A 23,160-nucleotide genomic window follows, 5' to 3' on the forward strand; every position below is an offset into this window, starting at 1 on the left:
ATAAATGAAAACATTAAAAAAAATTTTAAAGTTCAATTCTGACCTAGTAAAAAAATAGAGTTAGATACATATAGAGAAAAATAAGTGAAATAACTAAAGTCATCAATGCAGCCCTCCTTTAGAAAAACTAGACATGTTTTAAAGACAAAACTTGGAGAGGTACACAACGAACTACTATGAAATCATGAAAGTTATGCATAGGGCAGGTCCAGATACTCAGATTTACCAAAACCCCTAATATTCAGACCACAGTATATACCTGGAAGCTTACATTCAGAATAAATAAAATGAACTTCTATTTTACATAGCAAATGTTAAAAAATGGCTGACTGAAAAGCTTCATAAATAAATTTTTGATAGATGTTTCAATTAAATTGTGGAGAGGAGTCCATAATCATGAATTCAAGAGAGCCAATGGAATTTGAGGTATGCAAGCAACCTCTTCTGTGTCATTAAAAACAAGAGTGTCTATCTGCACAACTTATTCCATTACTAGATCAACCCTAGATATTATTCAGTATGTTTTTTTCTTACACATAGCCTTATTCTTACTATTTTAAAACCTTAGGAGTCTTATCAACAAGTACTGGTCAGAACCTAATAAAGCAGCAGTAATTCTTCATTTATTCTACCTCAGAAGATCATGGAAGATTAGCAAAACAAATATTTTAAGATCTTTTAATTTAATTTCCCTGACTTATAGAGAAGTGCCACATACTAAATTCACTAAAAATACAATAATATTTACAAAACTAATATTTCATTTTTAGGCTCATAACAAGTTTGATAAATTTCAAGTGGTAAATAACTCCCCCTACCATCAAATTAACACATCCATCACATTACATGTTTACCTTTTTTTTTTTTTTTTGGGGGGGGGGAAGAGAATTTAAGTTCTACTCTTAGTAAACTTCAACTATACAATGCAGTTTTATCAACTATAGTCATCATGTTACACATTAAATCCTGAAACCTTATCCATCGTATAAATGAATGTTTTAATTCTTGAATTATTTTGATAACTAAGTATTATCAGAGAAATCCTGCATTTACTTTAATACACTGAAAGTATTCTGTAAAGTTGCTACAATAAAAATATGATCCAGGTCCAAAAAGGGAAGAGAAAAAATCTGACATTATCACCTCATTTTATTGTACTTTGATGGAACGACGTACATCACAGAGGGTTATTCATATCTTTCTAAGTTAACAATTTAGCTTCAAGTTTCATCATAAAAGAAAATCACTTGGAAATATATCTCCATGTAGCAAAAAAGGATAAAAATATAGCAAATATACATACTCCTTTTGGAAAGCCATACACATGGGAGAGCTGAACCCAAAGATGAGGCACATCTGGGCATCTGGGCTGTAGCCATGCTGGAGTAACATTTCTAGGCACTCTTCATGCCCTCCGAACACTGCAGAGTAAACGGGGCTCACTTTGTCTGGCCCAGTGTCACAAACCCGGTTGGTAAGTGGTATTAACAATTCCAAGATTCTGTAAGCACACAAGTTCAGGGCATTTCATGTTTTATATGTACATGAGTGCAGTCAACATTTCTATGGCACTTATTTTAATAGTCACCCTTTGATTGATTTAAAGTCTTTTTCTGTCTTCTACCTACATTAGATTATTACAGGATAATAAAATGTTACCCTTATTGTTGCTTTATACAAAGGTCCTTACACATATCTGAAACAGAATTAAGTAATGTTACTATAAGTAAATATGTAACAGGTTATCCTTATTTTTTCACTAATTATTTCCCTTGCCACCATCATCACCGTACTCTCCCAAATTCAAATTTTCTATTAGGTATTTTAGGATCTGATCATTTAAAACTTCATTATACCAGATACAAACTTATATCAAGAAAATAAATAATTTTCCTCCTTAAAGTACAAACTAAAATTTATTTTCCTAATTAATAAGAATTTTTAAAGAGGATGAGTGGCATGCAATGAATAGTATTTTCATGAGGAAGGAATAAGAATTTCTGCTAAAATATTCTATTTTCTGAAAAGAATATGAGCTCTTTAAACACTGAGGCAGATTTATAAAGAAACTGGTTGCTAAGTAGAGGAAGTTCTAAAGAAAATCATTAAAACCTAAGTTCTTAGATTATTTGTAAACTTACCTCCAAGACTCACAGCTGGAAAAAAATTAACAGTTTACTTTTCTAAAATTAAAAATAAATCTGTAGGGATAAGGTCAGCCATGAAATCCCCCCTCTTTCTGGGAAAAGAAATGCAGGGTTACTCCAAAGCTACTTTTCTTTAGTACTTACATTCACAGAAGGGGTTACATTGAAGTGGTCTATGGAGGAAATCATTATAACAAAAAAATTCCCAATATTGAGAACAAATAAGGACAAATCCCAAGAGTGTTTTGGTATCAATTTAAAGCTCATGGTAGAATTGTATCTAAGACTTCTGTTTAAATAAACAAGAAAGAGTTAAGAAAAACACCAAATCTTAAAACCTAGGTATTCTGTTGAAATAAAGAATCACTTTAATGTCCCTCAATAAATGTGTTTTAAAAATGGATTGGAAAAATTATACAAGGTACAATAGTAAAATACCATGCCACCTAGTGGCATAATAACCAAATGACAGAATGTTTTCCTACTATGTAAACATATGAAAGTAATGACAATTTCACTATTACTTTTTAAATTAAATAATACAAACAACTACATGGGGCGCCTGGATGGCTCAGTTGTTGGGCGTCCGACTTCAGCTCAGGTCATGATCTCGCAGTCCATGAGCTCAGGCCCCGCGTCAGGTTCTGTGCTGACAGCTCAGAGACTGGAGCCTGCTTCGAATTCTGGGTCTCCCTCTCTCTCTGCCCCTCCCCCACTCATTCTCTTTCTCTCTCTCTCTCTCTCTCTCTGTCAAAAATAAATAAACGTTAAAAAATTTTTTTAAATAAAAAAAAATATGAACAACTACAAAACCACTATTTTAAATTATGACTCTAAAGAGTTTAAACATACACTTTTTAAAACTATTCATTGCCAATTTATGTTAAGACAGGCTGCCATATTCTCAGAGGTATAACCAGGTTATTCGCTTCTAAGATTCCTGGAACCCCTAATTTTAGGGAGTTCCAACTTTCTTTAAGTCTCTTTCTCCAGAAAAATTTCATAAGAACTTCTGACTAAGGAAGAAGAGTAACAGAAGTAGGGCAGGCAAAGTACCAAGTTGGATTAGAGATTAAAGAGAAGGTCCAGTCACAGGGTTCAAGATGGGGAGAACTCCTTAGCCCACACAAAGGAAAGACTCGACCCAAGAAGGGTCACACACTCAAAAGTTTCCTGGGGTCAAACAGGAAACATCGAATAAGGCCATCAGATTGTTAACTAAAGACACCTGGAATAAAACCGGAGCAGAGCAGCAGAGTATGGCCACAGCTTGAGAAATTAGAGGAAAGTCTTAATACCCTGAGGATGCCCCAGGGCTCCATCTCCAGCCATTCTGTTCACACTAGGAAAGTGTAAGGCTAAGAGGAGCTGGGGATGGCACGGAGGACAGATATGGGGGTGGCTCTAATCATACAGCAGGCTGGTAGAGAAAATACCAAGGAGTTTGCCTAAGATAAAAGAACAGGCTCAGAAGATTTATTCCTTGCCGCCTTTTAATTACGAGACTATTTTTATTTTCTGTTTTACTACTTACTCTGTATGGCCCATTTGTGCAGCTGCATGAATAGGTAACTGCCAATCATCCTCATTACAGTAAAGATCAGGATCTGCCCCACTGGACAGCAAAAGCTCTACACATTCTGTGTGGCCCTCCTGAGCAGCAATGAACAAGGGAGTAGCTTCATCCAATGCTTGACAATTGACATTTGCACCTAATAGAGGATAACAACATGTAACAGGCAATCTTAATTTATTTTTTTTAAAATGATAATTAACATAAATTTCAAAACAGCTGTCTTAAAAGGGTTTTATAGTACAATAGTTCCAACCCCAGTGGACGCTGTTGTATAAACATACTGATTTTCCAAACTTGTTGGTAATCATTTTAAATTGTTTTTGCTTTTATGTTAACAAGAAAACAAGTGATTAACATTTTAGAATTCATTTTTAAGCTAAAACAAAAATCTTATGCAATGAAGGATTCATTTCATTCCAATCTGTCCTCCAGCAAGCACTCTGTGGGTCCGGTAAGTAATCACTGAAAAGTGGAAAATACAAATCATCAAAAATGGATAACATCTGACTATTACAGAAAAAGATAAGAAAAACGTACGTTATAAGACTTTATAGATGCCATTAATCAATTCACGCTAAGATTTATGAAAAAAAAAAAATCCCCACAGATATGACATACATTGTGGCCATACCTTAAAACTAATGTTAACTATACTTTTCATTATATCCTTTTCCTTCATGACCACTGCATTTAGAGCCTTATAATGAAAGAGAAAATGTCTACTTAAATGGTTTCTGAGCAGACTTTCAGAGAACAAAAACTGAGGCGCCTGGGTGGCTAGGTCGGTTAAGCGTCTGGACTTCTGATTTTGGCTCAAGTTAGATCTCATGGTTCGTAGGTTTGACCCCTGCTTCAAACCTGCTTGGGATTCTCTCCCTCCCTCCCACTGTCCCTCCCCCACCCACATGACAGCACGCGCTCCTTCTCTCTCTGTCTCTCAAAAATAAACATTACAAAATAAAGAACAAAACTAATCAATTACTTAAATGCCAATATATTAAGATGTAAAAAAGTGACCTTACTTTTGGTGAAGGTTTTAAAAATAGGTAATTTCCCTCAATTTTTCTCATTGACAGATAACATGTTAAATATGCTAAGTATAGTGTTATTGCATGACAATGAGAATTTTTAAATTTCTCTAATGTCTCAGTGGAAATACCTTCATCACAAGGGAAAAAAATTTTTTTTTCTTTGAATGGATGTTCTATAAATGCACCTTGAATAAATCACAGCCCTGAGACAGGTAAAAACTCTGCAAAACACAAATACTAAGTTAAAGGGTTGATGGAATTTCAGAAATTCTAACTGGACACTCAACACATCCAGATAAGTAGAATCTTCTCGACTTAAACAAGGTGGATGCTTCACGTACTGTCAACCTCAGAAAGAAGGGAACACTAAATATATTAAGAAAAGACTAAGTCAAGAAAGAAATCTACTTAACTTTCCTTTTTAAGCAGTTTCATTTTGATTGACAATTTCAAAGAATCAAAAAGAATAAGGAACCAGTCCCTATAAGATTACAGGTAGAAAGTTGGAAAAATGACAGATAATTCACTGAAAGGAAAATCATTTTAAGGAGTTAGAAACATATATAGCTACATGATAAATATACCTACACACCTTTTCAATTTGCTGTTCATAACTATTCGGGGGAGGGGGGGGGAAGGAACAAAACAGAACAGGTGCTTAGCATTCTGGGAGACAAACTCGGCACGAGGAGACAATCATTAAGGTACTGTTTAACCTATTTTATTTTAAATATTAGTTCCATGCTAATAATTGGAAGTTATGGAACTGGAGGCTATAAAATGAATTAGGACAGCCTCAGGAAAATACAACACAGAAGAAGAGGAAGAGAGGAAGTCACATGAGAAGGCCTGCTTCTAAGCCTCATTCTGCCAGGAAATATTTTCTAGATCTTTGGCAAGGCACTTAAACTCTCAGGGCCTGGGATTCTTAATCTAAAAAAGTACATGTTTAAATAAATAATTTTGGAGATTCCTCTCAACTCTAAGATTTACAGATTCAATATTTGTAACAGGTATCTTAATTTGGCACTTAATGTTTTCTTTGCTCCATACTTCAACTTGCACATTTGAAGGTTTGTAAGAAGAAAGCAGAAATAAGAAAATATGTGCTTTGTTGTCGAAATAAACTTTGTTTTGTATATTTGGAGGCAATTTATTAAAAGCCTAGGTATTATAGACAAATATAAAAAGCCTAAGAATTTTTAAAAAATGTTTTGCCTAGCAGCAAATCTGGTGTATTTCCCTTCTGCTCGAAACTATCCATGGTTCATCAGGTTAGTACTACGAGTGTGTGCACAGCGTTTGGAGGAATTTGAAAGCCCTTACATAACAAAGGTTTCCGGTCACAGAAATGTCATACAGCGTAAGAATGCCACCTCAACACCATCTCCTCTGGTAATGCTGAATGTGTAATGACTGTCACAGAGAAACCTTTAGCAGGGTTAGGTTGCTATTAATATATTCAAAGCGTAAACATGCTTTCAAATAAACCATTTAAATAATCCCACAATTTATCAAAACATACAACTCAAAGGCTTAATATACAAAATAGCTATCTAATAAATTAATTAAGCTTATATAGTCTTGTACCCTAGACAGTTGGAACTGCTCAGGTCCCCATAAGAAAGAACAGCCCCATCATTCAACTTGCCAATAAACCTGCTTTTGTGATAGATCGTTGTATTCCTCCTCAAATAAATTAGTAGCTGTGCATCACATTATGTTAGTAATAGACACTTAGTAACCAGGCTTATAAATCAACTTGTATGTACTCTTATTTACCACTAACATAAAACCATAAATTTTCACAACCTGATTTATATCTGGTCCAGAACGGTACTTCCCAGGAAGACACAGTTAAAACTGAAGATCTTAACAGTGCAAAGGCTAAAGGATTCAGCTTACCCGATGAAATAAGTATGCTCAAGCTTTCTAGCTTGCCATACTGAGCAGCCACAAATAAAGGTGTGATTCCAAAGTCATCCTGGCATTCCTTGTCTGCTCCTTTCTTAAGAAGCAATTTTATGATCTCACCATTTTCCTAAAGCACAGATTCATATTTTAAACAGGAGAAAACAAAGAAAATAGAAGGTATCTGTTTTCTTATCCCTGTGTTTTGGGGTGTTTTCATCTTCAGTAAAGGAAAACTTTTTTTTTTAAGTGTATTGTTCAATGGGAAGGATGTACTAGACAGAGATTATTCTATATGTTTAGCCAGCCCATTAAACAGGTGAAACATTGATCTCTAAGAATTATAATCCTTTTAAAGCCTGCAAAATTAGTTTGCTAGCCCAAGCAGTAAGGAGTTAGCACAGTTTCTAAACACACTGCTGTAAATAAAGTAAGTCATTGCTCCTTATCAATTTATACCCTAAATATTCTGATGGTCTCTTAACTATGCCATCAACATATGAAAAACTTAGATAATCCCTGAATCCCAAAGCTGCTGGAACTACCAGAGCAGTTGGCTTATTCAGAATGATCATTAGCATTTAGACTGCCTTTTCCGTACTGTACTAACCATCATAAATCACAGGCAAGTAGGAAGCAAAAACTGTATAGAACTGTCATTTTAAAAGGGTAAAACACATAATTTACATGGAAATGAAATAATAAATTCACAGGTTACCTGAAAAGTAGCCTGATGCAAAGCGTTCCATCCACACATAGAATGGGATCCATTAACATTTGCTCCATATCGAAGCAACAGCCTTAACACATCTATATGTCCATTTTCAACAGCTGCGAATGCAACAGTCAAAACAATTATTGTCAGTAGAAAGGCAGGTTTGTAGGACTGGACACTTTGGTGATGTTCTCATCACTTATTCACCCTGGAACTCACAGTGCTGTGATCATTCCTATCAAGAAATCAAAACACATACTCCCTATGCAATCCCAAAACATTTATCACAGTTGTCTTAGCTTAAACCTATTAACATACACATCCTTTCTGTGAACAAAATTATTTTCAGTAGCATTTAAAAGAATACAGAGGAAATGGAAGTAAGAGGCAAACATCTATTCTCTCTACTAATAAAGACAATGTTTCTATTTAGTTAAAATGCAACTGGGAGAGAGAGAAGGATGAACAGGTCAGAAGAAACAGCAGTCTGAAGAAACAGTCCCAAAGGGATTGAAAGGTTGGCTGTTATTACCATTTGACCACAAATGACAATAGTCACTGCCCAACTGAAAAAGCAATACTGCAAGTTCTGCATCTTACATATTTTTTCCGTCATAAACAATCGTTAAATGATGTGTTTGAAGCAATCAATGAAAATATAGTAAAACTTTGCTTGTTTGAAAAAGAAACCGCAGACAACCTAAAGAGTATTTTTGGAGAAATGCATATTACTTAATGGCCCCCAAGCTGCTGCTACAGTAGATCGCTTGAAGAATAGCTCACATGCCCATAGGTTCCTTAAAAAACGTGCACCCTTTTACTAATTCCACCAAATTATTCTATTTTCTTTTACATATCTAATTTAACATTACCCCAAGGTAAGTGCCGCCAAATATCAGGTGCATACAATAATTTACAAATCTGATCTTGTGAGGAAGAACACAGGTATGATGTTATTCAGTTGATAGAACAAACGAGTGGGACTAAACTTTCCAGAATGTGATCTACCACAAAACAAAATTGTGCATTGACGATGTCATTGATTCTGGAGTAGTTAAGGGGGGTGGGAAACAGAACGCCAGAACAGAGGTATAGAGAACTTAATAAAATAAGTACCCACACACATACACCATTAGCAAATATGACATACTGTGATTGATGTACATGTGAGGACTTCTTGGAATTATCAGTTTGGGGAAATATCAGTATCAGAAAGAGGACAGATGTGATAGGAAGGTTTGACTTCATGTGCTTGGCAATGAGAAAGGAGGTTTGAAAAACAAGTATGAATTTTTTATTTCATCTCAAGTATATATTTATTCCTTCTACTATAGTTGCAGGTAGGAAGTAAAAATCAACAACTCCCAGTCAAAAATTAGAAAGGCGCTAGACTCTTAAAGAAAGAGCCACATTTGGAAAATGCTAGCATAAAATAGGAAAGATAAAATACTTGAATGTAGAAAGCAAGAAATGATAAGTGTACTCATTATTACTGAAGATAAGTAACATGTCACTAATACTCTTAATTTTGTATACTGAATTTATACCAAACCTAGTTCCACCACAAAGGACTGTCAGAAGTTTTTTAGTTAAGAATTCTCTTATCCTGGGAGGTTTCAGAAACCACAATGGTTGAGACAGCACCATTGTAGCAGAAGTTTAACATACCTTATTTCTAAGTTAACATTCAAGGGTATTTTATCAAGGAAAGAACAACAGTTTTTCAAGCTAGGTTATTTTTCTACAATCAATCTAAAGTCAATCTAATTTGGGTGGAGGACATAAGAAAAAAGGAAGAAAATCAGTTTCATATCCAATTCATCATTATCAGTGATTGCTGATAAAAATCATTCTATAGCCAGACCCTGAGTTGAAGCTTATCAACTGGCAGTGATGTATGAAGCAGGGTAAAGATGTTTGTTTTTCATGAGTTAGGCTGATCTTATAAAAATGAAATTCAAAAAAATTTGTTTTGATTATTAAATACACTACAGTAGAGAGACATAAAAATTGTTTTTAACATCATAAATACATTAACATATGATACCTGCATCTCCAGTGAAAACATTTGCCAAAGGCAACAGTGAAACCAATATAAAGAGTATTTTTATAGCTCTATTTCAAAATAAAGCAAATTTAATGATTAATAATTATGAACTAGTGGTTCAGAAAAGTGTACTTAGAGGGGCGCCTGGGTGGCTCAGTCAGTTAGGGGCCTGACTCTTGATTTCAGCTCATCATGAGCTCACAGTTTATGGGATTGAGTCTACGCTAATAGCACGTAGAACACCCCACTTGGGATTCTCTCTCTCTACCCCTTTCCTCTCCTCCCCCCCCCCCAAAATAAATAAACGTTTAAAAAAAAAAAAACTAAACAAAAAGTACATTTAGAACTTACATCTACTACCAAAGCCTCTCCTTTGGAAAAAATGAACTAACTTATTTTTCTTTATATAACAAGTTATCAAATTAAGCAGGTGGGGGGGGGGGGTGCCATGAAATAATAACATATATTATGCTTCAATAAAAGTTTATTAAAAAACAAAAACAAAACCAGATTTGAACTTCCTATTTGCTGACCCCTAATCCACTAAGAAAGCATTCTCCTTAAAGAAAGAAACTGTGTTTCATTCTGCTTGTATGCCTAGTGCCAAATGCAGACAGAAGACAGGAAATAAATAATTGTTGCCTGTATGAATAGGAAAAAAACAAAGTCTAAAAGAAAACAAGTTTTCTCTTTTTAAAAACACATCCCTTTCCAAACTAAGCAGGCTTCAGAATTACACTTCTGGATAGGACAACATTAACTGGTACTAAACTAGCCTTCCTGCTATCAACTATTATACAAGTGAACAAATATGTAAAGCAATTTTTTCTGGCATTAAACAAGTCAGAACATTGTGATTCCTGAAAGAAGGGAAACACATGAGGTGAACCCCATGACCACCTCAGCTCTCTGCCTAGGGACTTTTCTTAATTATGGTGCAGTGAGCTGAAATCTAAGCAGGGCAAGGTAAGGTTGAAGAAAAGGTACTCAAGAAAGGAAACAATCCAAGCAGAGGACAGCAGTCCACTGAGCTAAGGAGGCATAGATTAGAGTTTAAACAGCTGACATCTGTGGTGCAAGGCCCCAGAGGAAAGAGATCTGTGCAAAGGAGAGGTGCTGGTGTGGAAGTTCTCTAAGAATCCTCAACTGTGGTGGAGGCTGCACATGCCTAAGGCAAGACAAAACTCACAGAACTGCTGAAGGATTAAAAACAAAATAGAGATAACTAGAGGGCAAAGAGTACTGGGGGCAATGGAAATCCTAGGAGTTCTGGCCAGTCATGGTGGTGAAACAATAGGATACCTCATCAACACCCTGGGAATCCTGCTGAGACACCCAAAAAGCAGAGCCCTGGAAATAAAAACCAATTCTGAGAGTAAGGCCTATTCTGGACCTGCTCTAACTAAGCCTAAAATAAGCCCTGACAAGTTCAGGAAGGAGGCAGAAGTTGGGAAGTAAGAATCCCACCAAATCAGATGCACTTGGGAAACACCTTAAGCTCTCCACAAAACATAAAACCAAACCTAAACAAGCTGAAGGTTATATGTCAGTAAATGAATTATTAAAAAAAAAAAAAAAAGGAAAACAAAATCAACATTTCTCATATGAAGATAACAGAATTTGAGTCAGAAAAGAGTCAGCAGAAATTGACCCCAAGATGGCCCAGATGTTGGATTTAACAGATGAACTAAAGTAGCTAGTATAAATGCTTGAAAATTTTAAGAAAAGTATGTTCAAAGACTTCACTTTTAGTATATAGAGTATACAGATAGGTATACAGAGTATCTCAGCAGAAGAATGAAGCCATTAAAAAAAATTCTAGAACTGAAAAAAAGACATGGAGGGACTTGAAAGATGATTAGAGCTGGAAGAGTCAGTGAACTTGAAAACATTGATATAAACCATCCAATCTGAAGAACTGAGAGAAAAACCACATTGACTTACAGATCCCAGAAAATCAGCAAACCACAAAGCTTTGAAAGAGGTCACCTCACTTATAATTTCACATTATATATAAATTAAGGATGATTATATAAATATACCTGACAGCTCCAGGGAAGAATTTCAATGATTATAAAAGGGGCTACAAACAACAAGCCACTGAAATCAACTGCTATAATAGCAGTTTCACTTTTTTTTCAGCACTCCTATTTGCACTTAAAATCTAATCTACCGTTTTACCATAATCCTTCAAGACTCTGCAAAAATAAATGAATGAGTCCAGTCATTCACCAGGACCAGGAATTGCACTAAGCACAAGGGTTACTGCAGTCAACTCGAATGACAAAGTATTTACCTTCATGGAACTTCTCTTCTAGTCAGAAAGACAGGTAATAAACACATTGATAATAAGTTCTCATGAAAATACTGTGAAAGAAATTAACAGAGTGAAGTAATAGACAGTGATCAGGACTACTTTAGAAAAGAGGAGAGAGGTCATCTCTGAAACAAAGACAGCTAAACAGAGAAATGACAAGATAAGAAGCAGTAAATCATGCAAACAGATGGAGGAGGAGTACTCCAAACAGAAGAAACAGGAAGTGTAAAGGCCATGAGGGAGCAAAGGGTATGCTTGAGGAACAGCAGGACGGCCACTGTGGCTGACGTGTAAAGACAGGGAGAGGAAATAAGGCCAGAGAGGTAGGAAGAAGCCAAATTTTGTAGGGCATGGCCGGAAGTGTTAATTGCACTGATTTGTTTGTGTGTGTTTATTTATGTTTTAAGGAAACAATGAATTTTCAGCTAGAGCTACTCAAAGGAAAACAGCTCTCTCTTCAGCCTTGCCTTCTGAGCCAATCCCCTTCACTTTCCTGTGTTCTAGTCACACTCTTTTTGTCTTTTTTCAATGGTTATTTCCATGTTTTCAGGATGCCACAACTAAGAAAAATGTTCACTGATCAGCCCAACTAAAGCAGGTCCCCCCATTTCTTTCCATCATAATGTCCCATTCCTCTCTATCATTTACATCAGATTACAATTATAATTCACATGTATATGTGTTCATTCTAAATTCCCCACCAGATCATAAGACTTATTCACTACTATATATCCTCAGCACTTAGCAAAGTGTCTGCCATAAGAGCCACTCAGTAAATATTTGCTAGGTGACAGAAAAGAGAAGAAGTTTTATATTGGCTGGCCATTCAAACATAAATACATCGTCACAAATACTAAAAGAAAATAAATGAGCAAAAGGAAAAAAGATACTTAATGTTAACAGTAAGCAGGATTCTCGAGGTGAATAACCAGGTCTTTGCTATTATATAGGAAACATAAGCCTGCATATGACTGACGTTAAAATGGAAGTAATAAAACCTAGAGAAGTATTTATTTGCAATTTATAAATTAAATGAGGTAGTCACATAATGAGTTCTTTTATTGCTATAATCAAAATTTAAACAATAACCTGTAAACACATAAAAAGATCAACATCATTAGTCATGAGGGAGATGCACATCAAAACCATGAGATGCCACTTCACATCCATTAGAATGGCTATAATCAAAAAAGATGGGAATGAAAGCTGGTGCAGCCACTCTGGAAAACAGCATGGAGGTTCCTCAAAAAACTAAAAATAGAACTACCCTATGACCCAGCAATTGCACTACTAGGCATTTATCCAAGGGATATAGGTGTGTTGTTTCGAAGGGACACATGGAGTATGGAAAGAGCCCAAATGTCCATCAATGGATGAATGGATAAAGATGTGGTATACATATACAATGGAGTATTACTCGGCAATCAAAAAGAATGAAATCTTGCCATTTGCAAGATGGATGGAACTGGAGGGTATTATGCTAAGTGAAATTAGACACAGAAAGACAAAAATCATATGACTTCACTCATATGAAGACTTTAAGAGACAAAATAGATGAACATATAGGAAGGGAAGCAAAAATAATATAAAAACAGGGAGGGGAACAAAACAGAAGAGACTCATAAATATGGAGAACAAACTGAGGGTTACTGGAGGGGTTGTGGGATGGGGGATGGACTAAATGGGTAAGGGGCACTAAGGAATCTACTCCTGAAATCATTGTTGCACTATATACTAACTATTTTGGATGTAAATTTCAAAAAAAAATTAAAAAAAAAATTAAAAAAAAAAAGGCCAAGTATAGTATTCATAAGGATGTGGACAAACTGCAACCAACCTCCATTGCTGGTGGGGATATAAAATGGTATAGCCCCTTTGTAAGTCCAACAGTTCCTCAAACACTTAAATATAGGGTTATCATATGACCCATTCCTAGAAATTTCCACAAAACAAACTAGAAAACACATCCACACAAAAACTTTTATACAAATGATTATTATAACAGAATTATTCATAATAGCCAAAAAGTAGAAACCCAAAGGTTCATCAAGTGAAGAATGGATAAACAAAAGGTAGTACTTCCATACCTTTGAGTATTATTCAGCCATAAAAAAGAAGGAGGTACTGATATATGCTACAACATGCACCTTGAAAACTTCATGCTAAGTGAAAAAAGCTGGAGGTAAAAGGCCACATATTGTGTGATTATATGAAATGTTGAGAATAAGCAATTCCAGAGATACAAAGTAGCTTCATAGTTGCCAGGGGCTGGGGAAGGGGGTGGGGGGAAGAAGGGAATGACTGCTACCAAGTGCAGGGTCTCCTGTAACTGATGGTCTCTTTACATTTTGTACTATCTCTCAGCCCACCTCTTATTCAAACCCCAGTGTTTCAATGCATTTCTTTCTAAACTTTGTGGGCCTCCTGTGAATATTCTTAGGGTTCTCTTTAAATAGGCAAAACCACACTCACAAAGTTCTTTGAGATAAGCCCTTCTCTGCCCTCGGCTTCTGCTGAGGAGCAACACCCCCATGCTTCTAAAGCCCCACTTTCTGATTGAGTGTACCCATAAGTCACACCCCAAAGTTTCTAGAGACATTCTGCCTGCCTAAATGCTACTATGAGGCACCACCTTTATCACACACACACACTTTAACAAAGTACTTTACAATCATAGAGGAGACTTCATTTCTGGACTTCATGTCTTGGATTTGTTATTTGTTTGGAAGTTTTAATTTAAGTCTTCTGAATTTAAGCCTTTTGCTCTTAGTGGAGGCTGAGAATTTTCCAAACAAGTCTTTCCTTTAGTTACCTCTCTCTTCTCACTTTTTTTCCCCAAAGTGCTTTTCTTGTATACACCAAAGGAAAATAGTCACCTTGAATGTAGTTATCATAACTCTTTGGCTCATCAACATTAATTAAAATATGAACCATTGGGAAAAAGGGGGATTTAGTAACAGGGTTAGATGAAGTAATCAGCAATTTTTAAAGGAAAAATGAATTTAGATCCAAACTTTTCACCACACAATAACCAAAAAATAAAAATAAATAAGAAAAGCCAGAATTGCACAATTATCAGATTTTAGTAGAAAAACATTCTGATCCTTAATGCCATAGACACAATCACAAAGTAAAAGATAAAGAGATTTAAACAGATATATATACAATAGAAGTGAAAAAGTAGTAAGGAAACAAGTGCACAGGGAAATAATTTTCAAACACAAAAATGAGCTTATAATATAAAGAATTCATAAAAATCAAGAAGGAAAACATGAAGAATCTTATAGATGAGTGACAATAGATAAATTTATAAAAAAGTAAGTCCAAGAAATAAACAGACATGGGAAAATATATAAATCTGGTAATATTTTTTAAATTGGCAAATAATATGCAAATGGTGTCCTTATGATGATTTGCCAACCTTTCTTGATTTAATAAGGTTAATATGAAAATGTAATAAAATGCTTATTTTTTATTTAGTATCCTTCAACTGATAATTTGTTGTGAGGAAAACTTTCATAGTTATTTTTTCCAAACATGAAGTGACTACTAATAAAACAAAAGGCTAAACTTCTAATATTATGATATAATACCTTCAGTAGACTAAAATAGTATCTAAAACTATAGCTACTAAGATAGTATTAGAATGTAAAAAATACAGATTAAGTAAAAATGTAAATTGGATATATGATGTATTACATAAAATATAAATTGCCTCTTTAAATTATAAAATGTGTAAATTTCTGTATCAATTACATAAAATAGCCACCCGTAAGAAATCACAGGGAATCCTTAAAGAAACAAATGTGTAAGATAAGGGACAATTTTTCCTTCTTAAAAATCTGTTATTATTTATATAGTAATTAAAAATATAAAAATAGTATTTGTGGGATCTATGCTGTTAATACCAACATCTCCTTTTCAGTGTGTCTCTACTAGTCTACCTCACTATTAACAATTTTTTTCAACTAGATAATGGTATTTCAAAAATTTGCACAGTAGTATTTTGAAGGATGGCTTATTCCAAAGTCTACAAATCTTTCATCACAAGATGACACTTCTGCTGTTGTGACCCAAGGCCACAATCTTCAAGCTCACTTTAGTATTTGCCTTTAAATAGAATTTCAGTCCAAAGAACAATTCAAAATCACATTTCAATACCATAAGACAGAAATTCCTATATAATACCTGTGGGATGACTCAATCTTTTTATAGCATTTCCCTATAAGATTTCAGATCCTGTATTGCAGCCTAGAGTAAGAAGCATATAGAGAAGACTGTGGAATTAGTGAAGTAACACTGCAGGGACAGACAGATGATTTAAATGTCTAGAACACAGTCCTGCTTCCTCATTATGATCAAAACATCTGCTATGTGTAGAAAAAGTCAGACCTCTGAAGTCGTATTTCAGGGGATAAAAACAGTATGCCTTCATCTATCCATTAGCTTGTGTTCTGTAAACAACAAATAAATATATTCTACGGAGGGTCACGAACTGAAAAGCTTATCAGTTGGATTCTATCCCCACATGTATTTTATTTGGTCCACAAAGTTTTATTTGGTTTTATTCATTTGTTTTGTTTTACAGTTGAGGCAACACTCAAAAACTGGGAAATTTCACATAAAAAAAAAAACAAAAAACCCAGATATCCATATTTGAAGTACCTTGAAATCTGGCAACACTGGGCTAAAGCAAGTAGTGGCTGTCCCTTTAGACTGTGTTTTACTTTCCTCAATAGTCCCTAACGTTCTCTAGGCATCAGCACTTATAATCTATCTTCTGGTCCCAGTGAACCTTATCATCCAATTTACTTCCTCCATAATAATTACCTATGACCAGTTTTATTGGTTTAAATAAACCTTTCCTCTTCCTCAACTGTATAGATCTTGTCAATCAGCTTTACAAACATACACACTATTTTCCCATTCTCAAAAAAGGAGTCCAAAGCCCATAATCGTCTAGCTTTCCATGGTCACTTTCTGTACAAACAGCCATTCATTTGCCAGATTTTCCTCTCTTCCAAAAAACACAACTGGGCCCATAAGGGAGGCAGAAGCTGTTAACACAGAACCTTTATGCTCTTTCTTGTCCATTTCCTGTTCAAATTTTCACTAACTCTACACACATTTCCTTAGACTGTTTAATTAGTATCATTTATTCATTCTCTCATGTCTCAGTAAGAGTAGGCTTCAGCTACTGATAATGACAAATCCGGAAAGACTTAAATTCCAAGGCAACAAACTGCACATTTTCTGCCTGGCCACACTGGGGCTATATACAGTCACTGACTTTGCACTCATCAGTCACCAGTGACCACAACTCAAATACCTTCCTTCCAATCCAACAACAAAAAAACCCTTACACTCATTTGAAAGTGAACACTCAGTTCAAAGATTTTCAATACTTGTCTATGATCTAGTCCCAGCAAAGTCTTTATTGGAAATTAATTTCTATTCACCTAAATTTGGAATATAATTTATAATTTAAGTGTATGTGTTTATTGTCACTGCCAATCATATTCTAGAAGCCTATTAATGTTTTCCTGCAAAAACTCCAGCAACCTAATCATTATGGTAAGGCTGGAGAATTACTTTTGAGGGAATGTTACTATTAAACCATACCTATGTATTTCTATGCAGTATAGGCACTCAACTAAAATTTATTTCTTTTCCTTGACAAGGTAGTAATACCAATTTTATTTGATTGAGAAGCATTTCCACAGTTCAAGTGATTCTGAGCAGCGAAACAGTGATATTTGTGGATATTAAAAAATAACACAAATTTCTACATGATACTAGGATGGCCATATACATGAAACGTATCCTAAAAGATATTTTGAATAAGAAAGAGAGGAGGAAGAAAGGAAGGAGGAGGGGAAAGAAACTACTTCATGAGTGCCAATAACTAGGACCAGACATTTCAGCAGTATAGAACTTTAAGTCCCCTTGTATCCTTTTGGTATCATATTTTAGTATGTACCAACATACCTCTCAATCAGAATCTTCAAGTAATATGTGCTCACATGAGCATCAGTAACAATCTGTGCACAAGATGGCGTCTGGAGAACAAGGAAAATTAACTCAACTCTTGCAAATATATCACGTTCTTTTAGAACACCATTAGCATTCCTGGCAGATGCTTATGATTGTTAGCCACTTCTCCATCCAAGACTTTGTTCTAAAATCAGTGAACAGGTAACAAACATTACATGAGGTAGAAATGATGAAACACTATACTAAAAAAAAATAAGGGACAAATACACTAATTACAATGCAGAGACCTTAACTGGATCCTGATTTCAACAATGTGAAAAATATACATAAACATATATATGACAATCAGGGAAATTTGAAGACCGATTGGGTATTGTTACCTTTAAGAGCAATAATAGCATTGTGGTTGCTCTTTCAAGAAACATCTTTAACCTTTGCAGATATATATGCAAATACTTAGGTGTTACATTGTATGATGAATGGGGTTTTCCTTCAAAATAATGGAGTGGAGATAGTGAGCAGAGCTATAACTGAAGTAAGATTTACCCTAAGTTGAAAACTACTGAAGTTCAGTATCAGGAACATGGCAATTTATTATATTTTTCTCTATACTTAAGACTGCCACAAATTTTGAAGACAATTTCAAACGAGAATTCCAAAAACATTCTGCATATCTGAAATATTCCTAATGTATACAAATATGAATTTTAAACATACCAGAATAAAAATCTAACTGAACACTTTTACTTACTTATATACAATGGAATATTATACAGCCATAAAAAATGAAATCTTCCCATTTGCGACATGGATGAATCGAGACAATATAATGCTAAGTGAAATAAGTAAAGAAAGACAAATGCCATATGATTTCACTCATATGTGGAATTTAAGAAACAAAACATATGAACAAAGAAAAAAAGAGAGAGAGAAATAAAACACCAGACAACTATAGAGAACAAACTGATGATTACTAGAGGGAGGTGGGTGGGGAGAATGAGCCAATTTGGGGATGGGAATTAAAGAGTACACTTACCATGATGAGCAGTAAGTAATGCATAGAATTGTTGAATCACTATATTGTACACCTGAAACTAATATAACATTGTATGTTAACTATACTGGATTTAAAATAAAATAAATTTAAAGTTTAAAAATTCAACCTAATTGTAATTAAATTAATTTATTAAAATTTGAGTACCTCAATCAAACTAACCACATATGAAGTGCTTGAGAGCCATACATAGCTAGTGATTATCATACTGGACAAGGTAGATATAGGATATTTCCAAGTTCTATGGGACAGCATTGGTCTAGAGTTTAGAATTCAACTGAATTGGAATTTAATCTAGAATACTAGGCACATCTAAGATACCTGGCAATGGAGACAGGGGGTCAGGCCACCAGTTGTGGCTCCTATGGCTCGGGGTTAACTGTTCAAGGACAGAAAGGAAATGAGTAATTCTAGAACATACAAAAGTACTCTGGTTCTCACAGACAAAAAGAAAGCAGAATCATAATGATCTGATATTACACTGGCATTCAACAGAGATCAGAGCCCAAGGATAAAGAATAAGGATGAAATAAAACACCCCACTTTGGAAAGCAGAGCTCAAAGAGTCTGGGATACATAGAGAGATGGGAGAAGGTCTTTCCTCCCTTCCATACAAACAGGTATTGTCTATAAGACTCCAGCTGAGACAGCAGAAAAGAAAACCAGGAGCTCTGAGGGAAGGGACAGTGCCCCTCCCACAAGAGGTTATATTATAGTGTTGGAGAAGCTAAGAGCCTGTAAGAAAACAAGGATGACAATCTCAATAATTTCTAGGGAGACAGTTTATATTGTTGAAGAAGTAAGTTTCTCCATTTTGTAAATTAAAGGAAAAAAGAAGTCAAAAGAAGTAATCTGGGGGTTGGTGGGGAAGAATAACCTGGGGAAACATCCTGAGTAACAAAATACTTTTGAAAAGAAGACATCAAGGAACTGAAAACAGTCTTTGACCCATATAAAACTTCTAACCAAAATCACAATTTAATTGAGGCATGGAATACATACATTAAGTGCAGTCCAAAGCCCCAGATGCAGATTTCAGGAAGGCATGAAATCAACACAGCATACTCATTTGGGACAAATAGCAGTAGACCTATGCAGACATGTAAGTAATAAATCTAACTAGAAATAATCAATTCCTAATAGTAAATAATGATCATCATTTAATGCAGCATTCATTAAAGAACAGATTTTTAAAAGAGGAATTTTTGAAATGCAATTATCGTACTGAATATTCTTTTGGAAAATACCTAATGTAACCATGTATTCTAGGCAACTACTGTAGACAAATCCTATACCAAATGCAAATCACAGTGCCCTGAGTTTTAACTTTATAAGCTAGAAATATATTATTTCAGTTTGAAGCTCAAATTTTGACAATAATTCTACTGAGAAACATCACGCTCAGTGAGGCTGAAGTGGACAGTTCAGGCACAGGCTGTCCATCTCCTCTTGAATAGCAGCAGGATGGCGATTTCTGAGAACATCAGAGAATCACCTATGTGTTCTATTTGCATGTTTGACTTATATATGAATTTTTAACTGCATCTATGCTTTTTAAGTTCTACATGTACTCTATTCTCCATTATGCACTTCATTTTTCTATGCAATTCAATAATAAAATCATATTTCCATTGTATACCTAATACATATACAACTTTTTTTATACACTTAGAACATTCAGAAGGCATTTATCTACTGCAGTATTTCTCCGGTCCTGTGGTTACACTGACATCTGGTGGCACTAGGAAAGAAACCAGATTGCAATGACAAAGGAATTTTCTTTTTCTTTTTTTTTTTAATAGCTAATTTATTCTATATGACTTCAGAGTTGATGTTTTTCCAAGGTTTTATCTATACCCAAGACGGAAGAACTATTAACATACTATACTAAATCCAATAATAGCAAACATTAGTTATAATCAGTGACATTCTTGAAATAATTCACTTTAGTAATGTGACTGGCAAGGATGCAGAATTCTTTCAAGAACCTCACTGGGTAAGTAGCACTGCTCACAGCTATTTATTTCATAATTAAAGTTTATAATCAGAATGGTTATAAAGTAAGACTTTCTCACTAAGATCAAATGCATAATTTCAAAACATTTTCTTTATAAATTCAGATAGAATCCCATATGTCTTGGCCATGAATCTTTAGTCTCAAATGTAGTATTTTATTGATATTTAGAAAAATTTTTAATTACTTAGAAAACTTTAGAAAAAGATGTAACTTCATTATTATTATAAAGTTTCTTACCAAGTTCTTCATGTCTGCCCAATGACTAACAAGCTGAAAGATACACACTAATGGGAAAAACCATGACCTCAAGGGCAAAATCCATCATGTTAAGAATATAACAAAAAAGTTGTAGCCAATATCTCAATCTAATTCTACATGTTGACACTGACATATCTCATGGTTTCTGACAGAAAGAGAGAATTCCAATGGTCAGTTAGACATGAAAGACCATATCCAGAAAAACACATCCTTCAATCAGATGAAAGTCTTTGACAAAAAAATAAAATTCCACCATCTTATTATATGTTATTTTTCCATGTTTCCTCAGCAACAGAATCAAGATAAACATGTTATTTACATAGAATACCCCTAAAATCACATCTTCTAGAGCTATAATACTGAATTCTACCATCTTCTGTAATTCTCCAATTCACATTTTTGAACATTCATATTACAGTATTCTCCTTACCACCTCTGTATGGTGGTAAGTATGAGCTCCATGTTATGACTTAGAGAAATGAATCATTACACTGAAGAGTTCCTATCAGAGAAAAAGTATATGCCAAACTATCCTTCATCCCAAGGACTCCTATTTATATAGAAACAGCACTTCTATTTCAGCCATACTAACCAGGGAAGACCATATACAATTAATTGGTCAAAGGCAATACTAAGTATGAAGAACGAAGAGACAATTGCATTAACTATGTATAAAGTGATAAAGTTTGACAGCCACACACACATAATGTAGAGCAGTGATACTCAATATGCAAACTGTTCCCAATCCTCAACCCTGTAAGGTTTGACCAGAATGTGAATCAATTATGTCCCTAAGCATACTGTTTAGTTCAGCTGACATTTTTCTTAAAATAAGACTTCTCTGATAAAAGAAGCATTAGCTTAAGTACCTTGTATAAACAAACTGACATTCTGAGTAGCATTAGTCAATGGTACCTAAAGAAAACAGATTGCACTGTATGGGTGGGGTGGGGGTTACAGGGGTTACATTACTGCAAAACACTGAAATCAAGAACTTTTGTTCTACTTTAAAAATTAATATGGACTTTCAATTTTAATACTGGGCCATAAATTTCCCTTACTCTTCTTAGAAAGCATCCCCTTACTCTTCTTAGAAAGTATCCAAAAGCAATTAGTCCAAAAATCAGCAACGAAATTAAGAAATAAAAACACACTCTCCATTTTTAGCAAAACTGGGATCCAGCTAAAACTCCAGGCAAAAAATGGTATAAAAGCTTCTGAAAGAAAGGAGGTTAAAATCCTGGGTACTTAAGGGAGGAAAGGGAGAAAAGATGTCTCAGCTGCACATCTCAGAAAAAGCTAGCAAAGTAAACTCCTCAAAGGTATGTTGCAAAACATAAATTCCCAGCAGAGGGATAGGATTTATGGACTAACAGCAGAACAGCCCTACACCCAGTTGAAATCTGAAAGTCAGAAGAACCAGGCCTGACAAGGAATCATACAAAGAAACTATATTTGCAACAGTAGTCTGTCTCAGCTTCCAGAGAAGGGAAACTGCACTGCAAAATCCCACAGATGCCTGTGTCCACTGACTGGTAAAAAAATAATAACTAAATGAACTCAACAACCAAAAACCCCGAGTCAAAAGGAATACTAGCTAGTCTGAAATGTAGCTCTAGCTCTTTTCTTTTAAAATCTCCTGAAAATAACTGATCTCAGAAAACCAACATTTCCAGATGAGTTATCACAAAAGAACAAGCAGAAATCCACATGAAGTTACAAAAAAGGAGATAAAATTACAGGAAAAACTGTTAGTAGACCCCCCCCAAAAAAACCCTCTTTACTTGCCACCAAGTAACAAAAATTACAGTTAACCTTTTGCTGTAAATTTAAAAAAGAAAAAAGTTAAGGAAAAAAGTCATATCACTAAGATATAAGAGCTCAAGTAAAAGAAGGCTAGGTGATAAGAAATTGTGTAATATAAACTTGGACAATTTAGAAAAGACTTAGAAAACTAAATCACAGAAATGCAGTTGAAACTGGAAGAAACACTATAGAGAATAAACTTTTGTGAAAACGAACACAGAGGATTAAAAAAAAAAAGGAAAAGTTAAAATTTTTTAAATGAGTATTAGAGAGGGGAATAGATATAA

General features: G+C 34.7%; 1 protein-coding gene across 4 annotated transcripts in view; it reads right to left on the bottom strand.

Annotated features, from left to right (window-relative positions):
* ASB3 (ankyrin repeat and SOCS box containing 3) overlaps positions 1-23,160 on the bottom strand; it is a 113,591-nt gene that overhangs the window by 33,578 nt on the left and 56,853 nt on the right. For all 4 annotated transcript variants that reach the window (XM_019420534.2, XM_053890692.1, XM_053890693.1 and 1 more), the window contains 4 exons: positions 7,384-7,496; positions 6,660-6,795; positions 3,682-3,859; positions 1,304-1,501 (listed from right to left, as the gene is read on the bottom strand). In XM_019420534.2, the coding sequence (XP_019276079.1) occupies positions 1,304-1,501; positions 3,682-3,859; positions 6,660-6,795; positions 7,384-7,496 (625 nt within the window). The remainder of the gene's footprint in view (positions 1-1,303; positions 1,502-3,681; positions 3,860-6,659; positions 6,796-7,383; positions 7,497-23,160) is intronic.

This window comes from Panthera pardus, unplaced genomic scaffold (assembly GCF_024362965.1).
Source record: "Panthera pardus isolate Hobbes unplaced genomic scaffold, ASM2436296v1 HiC_scaffold_25, whole genome shotgun sequence".
NCBI classification, from domain to species: Eukaryota; Metazoa; Chordata; class Mammalia; order Carnivora; family Felidae; genus Panthera; species Panthera pardus.